This window comes from Prionailurus bengalensis, chromosome D1, assembly GCF_016509475.1.
Source record: "Prionailurus bengalensis isolate Pbe53 chromosome D1, Fcat_Pben_1.1_paternal_pri, whole genome shotgun sequence".
Lineage (NCBI taxonomy): Eukaryota > Metazoa > Chordata > Mammalia > Carnivora > Felidae > Prionailurus > Prionailurus bengalensis.
The window spans coordinates 20,935,557-20,947,347 of NC_057346.1; the positions used below are offsets into that span (position 1 = coordinate 20,935,557).

Sequence of the window (11,791 nt, forward strand, 5' to 3'; positions counted from 1 at the left end):
TTTTTTTCTTTTCTTTAAAAAAATTTTTTTTAAAGATTTATTTATTTTTGAGAGACAGAGCATGAGCAAAAGAGGAGCAGAGAGAGAGGGAGACATAGAATCTGAAGCAGGCTCCAGGCTCCGGAGCTGTCAGCCCAGACCCTGATGGGGGCTTGAACTTACAAACCGTGAGATCATGATCTGAGCTAAAGTCGGATGCTTATCTGACAGAGCCCCCCATGCGTCACTTTTCTTTTCTTTTTAATAATGATGCAAAATGCTTTGTTTCTCACCAGTTAGATCTCTCTTTGCCTTTTTTTAAACAGATATTTTCTAACTTTGTCAGTTTCTAAGTCATCAGAGACTAAAAACTTCTGCCTTTCCAAGATTTCTCTCTTTAGCTCTTGCTGTTAGAGGTAGAAGGGAATGAAACTTCATTGCAATACAAGTCCGTGGTGAGAGAAAATTATATCACCCTTAGGGCCTCTTCTACATTTCCTCTGCAGCAACAACCTGGGAAAGAAAGCCCGGAGTTTTTTAACCCTCAAGAGAACCAAATGATGGGGCAAAAAAAAATCACAGTACAGGGATTGGAATGGAGGACAGAAGACAAAATGGATGAAATAAAGAAAGCATGTGTACTAATAACTGAGGGGAGAAAACATCTCACAGGTAAAACATGAAATACTCTGGTGACTATATACATAGAAATCCTATATCTGGGGGTAGAGATGAGGAACATAAATCGCTAAGCCCTCCTTTTCCAACACTTTTCTAACACCATAGGTCAGATCCTTGAGGTACTGCTTCCCTTATTCACATGTCCCCTCCTAGTGCATTTTGGGGTGGGGAAAGGTGGACGCTAGGGTGTGTGGTCAATGTCAGGGCGGTGGAAATTCATCTCCCCAACAAATGTTGTATAACGGGAGACAGGCACTATTTCAGACACTGAGGATACGATTATAAACCAAAAAATATGCCTTCTAAGAGCATATGGTCTATGAAAATACACATGCCTACAAAATATTTTAACATTTTGTAACAGATAATTCCAGAAGTATGGATAGGGTGAAGCAGAAGTACAGAAAGGAGACATTTATTGTTATGTATAATATGTGTTGAAAGGTTTGTTCCTATCAAAAAATGAGACTTGGGGTGCCTGGGTGGCCCAGTCGGTTGAGCATCCAACTCTTGATTTCGGTTCAGGTCATGATCAGGCCATGATTTTGGCTCAGGTTGTGGGATGCAGCCCTGTAGGAGGCTCTGTGCTGAGCGTGGAGATTGCTTAAGATTCTCCCTCTCTTCCTTTACCCCTCTCTCCCACTTGCACGCTCTCTCTCTAAAATTAAAAATTAAAAAAAAAAATGCAACCTGAAAGTGAATGATTGAATGAATAATTAGATTCCTTTTCCAATACCAAAACCACAAAGACATTGTCCGGTCATAGCGAGAAAGAAGGTACTTGACCTACTCTTTGGTTGGATTTCAGCTATGCAAATCCCAAACACTGAATGAAAACAAAGACATCTCATTTCCCTTTTCTACAGAGATTTAATACCCACACAGAGGTTTAATACCCCACATATTAAAGTTACTGCTTGAGACAGTGAGCAAGATTAAATAAAATCACCTCATTTAAACTTGAAGTTCAAAAGAAAGAAATCACTTGCCCACTAACCAAAAGGCCAGTTAGTGGCAGAATGGGGACTAGAGTGCAGGGTTTTTTTTGTTTTTTTTGTTTTTTTCCCTGCTCGATAGCACCCTTTACATCGATTCACACAGATTGTTAAAGAGATACCTCTTGGATATGCATGGAAATGTTTTACATTCTTCATAACTATTCATAGCTATATCTTAGAGGATATTCTATTCTCAAAGGCCCTAAAACTGCTCTGAGCATTTGGAAATTGCTTAAGTATTACAGGTAGTAATAAATCATCTTTGTTCCATAATTCTTCATTTTGAGACTGTTTCCTATGACACTGCTCAACATTTCTGTACTTTCTTCAATTTCTTGATGACAAATGAGGCAGAGAACCTTTACAATATGTTTTTATTTACCATTTGGATATTCTCTTGTGATGTGTCTGGTTCATGTGTTTTGCACATGTTTCTACTAGAAAATTTTTCTTTCTCTTATTTATTTATAGCAATTCCTATATATTCTGGATACCAGCCCTATGTCAGAGATGTGTATTTCAAATGTATTCTTTTACCCAACTATAGGCTTTCCTTTTGACATGAATACAACTAAGGATCTCTGGTGAAACTAAGGCTCTTTACTGGAACAATCTAGTGAATACTTCTGGAGGTCATGAAGGGTACCTCCTTACCACATAGTCCACAAATGCAGGAGCAGAATCCTACTGTGGTCTTGTCAGAAGGAAATAACAACATAGCAGTCTAATAGAAAGTGAAATTTGTTACAAAGATGGTGAAAAAAAAGCCTTAACACTCAGGTTTGAGTACTTAGATCCCGTGGAGCAGAAACTGAAAGGGCTCTACATAGGCCAAAGGAAAGACCATATCAAATGAGGCAAAATTCTGAAACTAGGTCTCTGTCACATGAAGTGAATTATATACTCAATTTTTCAAATCTTTGCTTCCTCTTTTCTCCTCACCAATTCTGAGAAGCCTGGTTTCAGGTCTAGAGTACGTTCCATAGATTCCAGTGGACCTGGGGTCGATCAATGGATACACTTTTATATGAGTGCTTTAAGTTTGGTAATACTTACCAATATCACAGGATGTAATATACCCTTATTGCAACTTATTACACCAATGGTGAAGCATATTGCCTTGTGATGCTGGGTTTCTTCATTAGCAATTAATCCTCTTGGAGGAACATGGATGATAGATGTTAGTGCTCCCCATTAGAAGGGAAGAATCTCCTTCTGAGCAAGCAATCCTGAGAAGAGGTCTGATGGAGAAAAAGTCATATGAAAATGTCAAACTTAACCAACAGTGAACCCTAATGTAAACTATAGACTGGGGGTTAAAACGTTGTATCAATGAGGGTTTATTAATTGTTAACAAATGTACCACTCTGGTGGGGGATGTTGATAATGGATGAGGCTGTGCATGTGTGGGGGCAGAGAATTGTCTGTGCTCAATTTTGATGTGACTCTAAAATACTCTTAAAATGTCTATTTTAAAAAATGTAGAAAAAATTCCTAAGACATAGAAAGCAGTGCAGAGAAAAAAAAAATAACCTTAAATCCTGGCATATTAAAAAAGAATTTTAAGCTATCTTAAGAAATTCAAGGGGATAAAAGCAAAAAAAAAAAAATGGGGGGGAATAAGGTAACAGCCTAAAGTAGTGAATATATTAAAAATAATGTTTTCGGGATACCTGGGTGGCTCAGTCAGTTAAGTGTCTGGGTCTTATTTTCGGCTTAGGTCATGCATGATCTCACAGTTTGTGGGTTTGAGCCCTGCATTGGGCTCTGCTCTGGCATCGTGGAGCCTACTTGGGATTCTTTCTCTCCCTCTCTCTTGGTCTGTACCCTGTTTGCACGCTCTCTCTCAAAATAAATAAATAAACTCTAAAAAATGAAAATAAAAGACAAATATCCTACGATTTCACTTATATGTGCAATTTAAGAAACACAACAGATGAACACAGGGGAAGGGAAGGAAAAACAAGATAAAAATGGAGATGGAGGCAAACCATAAGAGTCTCAAATACAGAGAACAAACTGAGGGTTGCTGGAGGGGTTTTGGGAGGGGATGGGCTTTGTGGGTGATGGGCATTAAGGAGGGCACTTGTTGGGTTGAACAGTGGGTGTTCTATGCAAGTGATGAATCACTGGGCTCTACTCCTGAAACCAATCCTACACTTTATGTGAACTAACTTGACTTTAAATAAATTAAAAATAAATAAATAAAAAGCTACAACCTGTAAAATAAATAAAATTAAAAAATGAAATTACCTTTTAAAAAATAAAAATAATGTTTTCAAATGGATAAATACCTAAGGACCTGTTGAAATGATGAACAAAAGTGATAACCTCCTAATAAACCAGATTAAGGTGGGGAGGGAGAGGGAGGAAGTAAATCTACAGGAAAAAAATCAATCCTTATCTTTTTGTGACACAAACAAATATTTCAAGATGAAATTGTCTGCGATTGTTTCAGAATAATTCAGGGGAGGGCCATTGAAATTGGATGAAGGGTACCTGGGAATCATTATGTTATTCTCTATTTTTTCCAATATTGCACATTTCCCTCTTGAAACTACAATTCTACTTTTCTTTTTCCCTTTTTTTGCTATTTATTTCATCTAGCTTCCTGTTAAAAACAAAACAACAACAAAAACTGCCTGTCTCTCTTCTGCCTCCACTCCCGCCCTAATTTTACTGAAAATGCTGTGACCCAAACCACCAATGACATTCTGATTGTCCATAAAGTGATATTTGTTCAGCTCCTACAAAATATGATTTCCTTACAGCATTAGCTATCATTGCCCAATCTCTCCTCAAAACTCCAGCCTCTTTTTACTTCCTCAGCAACACTTGTATTTCTCTACCTTCTCTCTGACTGGTCCTCCTTTGCTCTTTATCATAAATATTGACGTTCTCCAGAATTTCCTTCTCTGTCTCTTGTTACATCCCTACATAAGGATATGCACACATGTTTCAACTGCCATTCCTAGACTGATTGATGACCCTTAATCTGTTGTCAAGTTCCAGAACAAAATTCTGTCTATCATGTGCCCTGTAGACACCTTAAACTGAACCCAAACCAGTATTTACTAGCTTCTTCAACAGGCTTGTGTTTCCAGCCATATTTTACATCTTACTTAATGGCATCGTTGACTACTGCTCTCCTTAGCTGAAAACATGATTTCCTCCTTGACCCGTCTCTCGCAAATCCCTCACATCCTACCAGTTTCTCTAATCTGGCTACATCTTTGTATCCTTAGTTCCATCATCTATAAGTTTAAAGGAGGCTTAAGTCTTTCAGCCCAGGAATCCTACTCTTAAGGATCTATTGCATAGAAATAAAAGCATCAATACATAAGAGCATAATAATATAAGTTGCCATAGTGTGTTCTTATGCTATGACCCTCCTTCCACTACACTAGTCCCCAAGGGTCAAGGGTCAAACAAATAGGTGATTCTATGGCAGTTGGCAGCCCTAACAGCAAACTGGCCCTGATAAAGAAAGGAAAGGGGAAGGGGGGAGCTCATTTTCAAGACTACCTGAGGTGCTGGCTGCTGAGGCTCGCAGTTCCTGAGAGATAAAGGAATTGCCCTGGACGCAGAAGGGAGTTACCAGCCCAGGAACAGCCTGCATTCCAGGGCAAACTGAGCTCTCTTGCTGCACTCAGGATGACTCCAAAAGCCACACCAGGTCCAAATCTCCTGGTGGTGTTGGCTAACATTTCTTTTCTTGCAACTACATCTCAGCTCAACCTCTCCTCAAATCTGCTTCCTTAAACACTGGCAGATGTGACTCTTGGCTAAGTAGTCCCCAATAAACTCTCCACACACAATTCTCTGCCTCAGAGGTGTTTTTCCAAGGAGTCCAAATTAATACTATGGTAATTGCCTACATGTCATTTGTTATGTGCCAAGAACGCTTTTTGAGTGCTTTACATTCCTAAACTCATGCAATCTTTTTACAAAATTCTTGTGTAGTAGGAAGCATTATTATCTCTAAGATCACAAAACTGCTCAGCGGTAGAGCCAGGATGTAAAGCCAGGATCGTGAGTCCATTTTCTTAACCACGGAGTCTCCCTTGTGAGATTAAATATATTGAGCATTGTTTTTTATTAAAAAAATTTAGAATAAAATATACCAAGATATGTACAGAGGTCTGGAAGAAAGAAAGCACAGCATGTTTGAAGCAATGAAAGAAATCCAGTTGGCCCATGGAAAGGTCAAAGAAATAGGCAGAGAGAAGCCATTAGATATGACTTTTATCTTAGTTCAGTAAAAGGCTTTTTTTTCGGGGTAGGGGGAGGATTTTAATACAAGTCCTTTGACTCTGAGCTTACTGAATACCATAGTGGCCTACTCAAGGATCCATAAATGTTTTCTCTGCCAAGTTACAAAGACAATTGTCAAGAAATAATGGTCTGGCCTTATAAATGATATTGGAGTGCAATGCTTTGGTGTATCAAGCCAGCTTTTGTGGTTTCAAGGTGCTGGTCTACTTCCCAGATGCCTACCTAACTAAACTTCTTTAGGAGTTCCAAATGAGGACACAAGTTTCTCTAAAACATCCTATATTCTGAATGGTCATTCCCTTTTGTGGTACTAGCTGGCTGACTATTCCTGTCAACGATCTTGAATGCCTTTTTCTCTTCACTGATCCCTACCTAATGTCAAGTAATCCTGGAACATATAATCCTAGCTCTAAAATTGGACCTATTTAGTCAGGCATGCCTAACCTCTTTCAAGGCCTCTAATTATCACTAAAGCTGGCAGCTCTCTCTAATATGTGATATTTTATCTCCCTCTATATTGGGTAGCTCTCTCATGACCTGTAGTCAGCCATGGTCCTCCTACTGCACCAGCCATCAGGGTCAAGGGTCAAGTCAATAGATGATTCCATGGCAGTTAGCAGCCCTGACAGCTGGGCAGGCCACATATAGGAGTAGTGGGGGGTGGGATTTATCTTCTTTGGTCCACAGGCTTTATCAGCTCTGCCCCTGCCAATACCTCAGCAATCACTAAACGTTTAGATTTTGCTCTTCCTCTTGTGAAGAAATAATCAAATCAGAGAAGAGCCATCTGAGATATTGGTGGTGGTCTCGGCTTGAAATCCCCACTCACAATGGGGAACATATCACCCAGAGGTATCCAGGCCACCAACATGGTCTTCTCCTCCTGGGCCTTAGTCTTCTTGGCCATAGGAATCATCATGGAAGAATGGGTTGAACTGACATTGGAAACAAAGAAAAATACAGTAAGCCACAGTCCCTGGATATGTTGCACTACTCTTTGGCCAGAAGGTCAGAACTGCGCTATGGAAAGAGACGGGTGGAGAGGGAGGGTTCATCTTTCCTTGACTTCCATTTATCTCACCGGCTTACTCATTATTATTCTCTGGGGCAACTTCTGCTGGCTGCATTGCACCCAGCTCCATAATCAAGAGTCAAGGCTGACTCTAAAATCTCGCCATTTTGAATATTTTGGAGAAAAGTTTAGAAGCTCACAGACTTCACTGCTGGACATTTGAGAGACATTGGCAGTAGCAGCAGGGTGGTCAGCACATCTAGAACACGAAGGAATAAAAGAAAGGTAACTGGCAACAAGGACAATAGCTTGTTTTGCCACTGGAGGAGGGCAGGATGAATTATATTTAACAAGAAATCTGTTCTGTGAAAAGAATAGAAGAGAAAGAAACTTACAGAAACACTAAGAGAACAGTTTCTTCTGGTTCTCTTTCCCACTCAGCTTAAGGCCCCCTACCTCTTTATTCTTTCCCCTTGTTCCTCTTTATTATTTAAAGAAATATTTTTACCTCATTCTGATTTTTACCTAGAGAATTGTGGAAATTTCCAGGTGGAAATGAGCCTAGAAAAAATATCTGTCCCTCTTTCAACATAGCGTCTGCTTTCCAACAGATGGCCTGGAAGTGGTCAGGACCATGATGATTTTGGTTCTCATCCTTTCCTTCATCCATAACTTGTTCCTGGGTTTGGAATCCACCTACCTGATTCCTCAAACTAAACATACCCTCTTCATCGCTGTCTTCCTCAGTTTCTTTACAGGTAACCTCTTGGCTCCCCTAACACAGGCTTGGAGATAAATTTGGTTGAAGGATCTAGGCTGCAACCATCCTAGTTCTTTGGCTCAGATACGCAGCTTCTGAATTGAATGTACCACTTAGAAAGGTTGGGTTTTTTTTTTTTAATGTCTGTTTATTTTTGAGAGAGAGAGAGAGAGAGAGAGAGAGAGCACAAATTGGGGAGGGGCAAAGAGAGAGGGAGACTGAATCCAAAGCAGGCTCCAGGTTCTGAACTGTCAGCACAGAGTGCAAGGTGAGGCTTGAACTCACGAACCATGAGATCATGACCTGAGCTGAAGTCAGACGCTTAACCGACCAAGCTACCCAGGGCCCCGATTTTTGAACATAGTGCAGTTGTATGTAGGAGGTTTGGAAGTCAGGCATATCTTGGGTTAAGACTTGAGTAGAAGAGCCAAAGTTCCTTAGAAGGGATTCCCCCCCCCCACCGCCTTCTTTTGTCTGGACATTAGGTCTCCTTCTGCTCTGTGCACTCCTAATGTATCACCAAAAGCTAAGTCAAGGTAAATCCGTGTACTACTCCAGTTACAAGATCACCTGGATCATTTTCACTGCCTACTTAAATGTCTCCCTCTTTGTGGCCTCTGGTGAGTGTTTTCAGGGCCCCTGATAGGTTATTAGAACCAGTCTATCCCCGTTAGAGGAGAGTAAAAGGATGGGAAAGCAAGATGGGGAAAAGTGCCAATCCTTACATTTTAAAGGGCTAAAGTTCAGGTGACTCACTCTCTGAGGGCAGTTCCTTCAAGGGCAGAGTTGGAGATGAGGGCTGTGTGAAATATTCAATAAGCTTGCCTCAAGGGCAGCTCTCATTTCTGCCCTTTCTACTGTCTTTCACACCATCCCCACTTCAGGACAGAGATAACCATCCAAGTCATGACTAAGGAGAGTTGCTGATGGGGAATGTTTATTGATGTGGCAAGGGACAGTATACCCTGGGTGTCCTGTGTAGTGTTGAGGCACTTGGAGATCAGAGACAAGCAATATCTGATGTTACGTGGTCACCTGACAAGCCTGGAGACCCTCATTTTCTTAAAAAGTCTTGAAAATTTCATTTGGAATTGCACTCACAACCCAGAAGCATGTCTTCTTTCAAAATGACATGAACAGCATTTAAGCTATTGTGGATACACTTCTGGTCTCTTCCACTAAAGCATCCTCCTCTCCAGTGGCCTGGGGCAGTTCAAAGGGACCCACAGGGCTTTGGGTTGGAGTATCTCTGCTGACATAGAGGGAAGTATTTCTGTAACTCTCCATTGACCCCTCATCACCCTTCCCTGGCTTCTCTTTTCCCCAGGAGTCCTCTCTCTCCTACAGTACAAACAATCCATCAAGAGCTTTGCCTGCCTGACCATCCTCCGCACATCCAGCAGAGAAATTAAGGACAGACAGGAGTCTGAGAGTTCTATCAAAGTTATTTCCTTACCAGAACAGCCCGCAATGCTTCGTAGTATTGTTCACACAAAGGAAGATTTTCCAAACAGAGCACACATCCAAACACGTCGTGTAACCTGGGCTGTATGATTTGACAATGTATCTTTCAGTGTGTGCTTGTCTTAATAGAAACAACGTTGTGTGTATGTGCATTGTGTCTCTACAGCCGTGGTGTCTTTGTTTGGCATTATTTAATGCATGTGACTGGGTTAGGGTCTGTAAGAAGATCCGGAAGGTGGTTTTTTTATTTTTATTTATTGTTTTTCGATCCTGACCTGCTGAACAGTTTCTTTTATTTGTTCTCACCATTTAAGAACATTTGTTATTCATTTAATAAATATTATCATTAACTAATACTTGCTGTATTGTTAACTCTATACATCACACTTATTTTATTGTGAAATATTTCAGACATTCAGAAAGAATACAAAACATAATAAACATCTGTGCACACATCACTCAGCCTTATGAAATTTTACAATTATGCCCTATTTGCTTTAGATGTTTTCAAATTAAATTTATAGACAAAACGGATGTTCCTCTAAAAAGTTCCCTAATCTCATTTCCCTCCCTTGCTGCTCGTCACAAAACACTTTCAATGATGCATCGCTGATCATTTTACATTCACATTGTCATTTTTTAGAACTTAATGCATCTTTAAAAATTATATAGATTAGCTTTCCAAATCTTCAAAGATCATTAAAAGTCAGACTGTACAGATCATTTTTGCAGCTTGTTTTTTTTCACTCAACTGCGTGTATGGTTTTGGGATTCATTACGTTTTGTTTGACTTCACTCATTGAAACTACTGCTAAGTTTTCCATTGTAGAGATATAATGTAAAATATTCATTCTCCAGTTGATGAAAATCTAGTTGTTTTCTTTTCTTCTGTTATAAATAGTGCTGTTATGAACTTTCTTATACACAACTCCCTCTGTCCATGAGCTAGAGTTTCTTTTAGGGTATTTATCTAGGACTAGAAGAGCAGAAACTATCTTTATTGGGGCGCCTGGGTGGCTCAATCAGTTGGGTGTTGGACTTCGACTCCAGATTTGTGAGTTTGAGCACCGCATTGGGCTCTCTGCTGTCAGCACAGAGCCCACTTTGGATCCTCTGTCCATCCCCCCTTCTGCCCCTCCCCCCTCTGCCCCTCCCCCATTTGCATGCGCGTGCGCACTCGCTCTCTCTCAAAAGTAAACATTAAAAAAAAGAAAGTATCTTCATTTTCAAGTTAACTAAATATTGACAAAGTGATGCAAAAAATGGCTGTTATAATTTACACTTCTGCCAGCAATGTATGAAAATTCTAGTTTCTTTGTACCTTGCCAGTCCTTCAGTGATCAGTCTTTTTAATCTCTGAACTATCACTGAGTTTGCTCACTTTTTAAGAAAATGAGGGTCTCCAGGCTTGTCAGGTGACCACGTAACATCAGATATTGCTTGTCTCTGACCTCCAAGTGCCTCAACATTACACTGGACACTCAGGGTATACTGTCCCTTGCCACATCAATAAACATTCCCTCTCAGCAACTCTCCTTTTCATTTCATTATTGAGCTTTTGGATTTCCTCTTCTCTGAATTACTGTGTTTGACCATTTTTAAAATGAATGATTTGTCTATTTCTTATTGATTTGTAGTTCTTATATATTGGAAACTAATACTAACTGGTTGTGCCTTGGCTTTTAACCTTGTTTATGAGGTCTTTTTGTTTTACAGAGGTATTCAAATGAAATGTAATACAATAGATCAACCTTTTCCTTTTAGTTGGTGCTTTATTGTGTCTTTTTTTTTTTAATTTTTTCTTTAACGTTTATTTATTTTTGAGACAGAGAGAGACAGAGCATGAACAGGGGAGGGGCAGAGAGAGAGGGAGACACAGAATCTGAAACAGGCTCCGGGCTCCGAGCTGTCAGCACAGAGCCCAACGCGGGGCTCGAACTCACGGACCGTGAGATCATGACCTGAGCCGAAGTTGGACGCCTAACCGACCAAGCCACCCAGGCGCCCCTATTGTGTCTTATTTAACAATTCCTTCCTTGCTCTCTTTACTCTTATTGGGAATAATCTCTGCGTATTATATAAGGTAAAGATCCAATTTTACCTACTTTCCATGTGGATAACTATCTATTCAGAATATTTTTATGGCTTAATTCCTTATCTTACTGCGTTGTAACATAATCTCCTACATATACCAAATATACATAAAAGTCAGTCTGTTTCTGATCTCCATAGCTTATTCCATTGGTCTATTTTTATATCCCTGCATGGCACAACGGTCTTAATTACTATGTAGAGAAAGAAAGTGTTGATGTTCAATATGCCCAAGTCCTTATTCTTGTTCAAAATTATCTTGACTTGTTCTTGGTCTGTGGTCTACATATACATAGCAAGATTAGCTTGTATAGTTCCAGAAAAATCCTACTTATGATTTGATTCAGAATCATATTAATTTATTAACTAATTTGGGGATAATTAACAATGCTAATAATATTTTTTCATCCAATGCCAAAATATGATGCTATTTATTTAGGTCTTCTTTCATGTCCTTCAATAATGTTTTGTGATTTATTTTTTCCACACACATCTTTTTGTTAAGGTTGATTCATAGGTAACTTTGCAGTT

The 11,791-nt window shown here is 39.7% G+C and overlaps 1 protein-coding gene across 1 annotated transcript; it reads left to right on the plus strand.

Annotated features, from left to right (window-relative positions):
• The first annotated feature begins 5,205 nt into the window (after window positions 1-5,205).
• Window positions 5,206-9,720, plus strand: TMEM225 (transmembrane protein 225). The gene is made up of 4 exons (XM_043578810.1): window positions 5,206-6,941; window positions 7,557-7,703; window positions 8,191-8,325; window positions 9,033-9,720. Exons 1-4 carry the CDS (start codon window positions 6,764-6,766, stop codon window positions 9,257-9,259), a joined length of 687 nt encoding a protein of 228 aa, XP_043434745.1. The 5' UTR covers window positions 5,206-6,763; the 3' UTR covers window positions 9,260-9,720.
• Window positions 9,721-11,791: the final 2,071 nt, after the last annotated feature.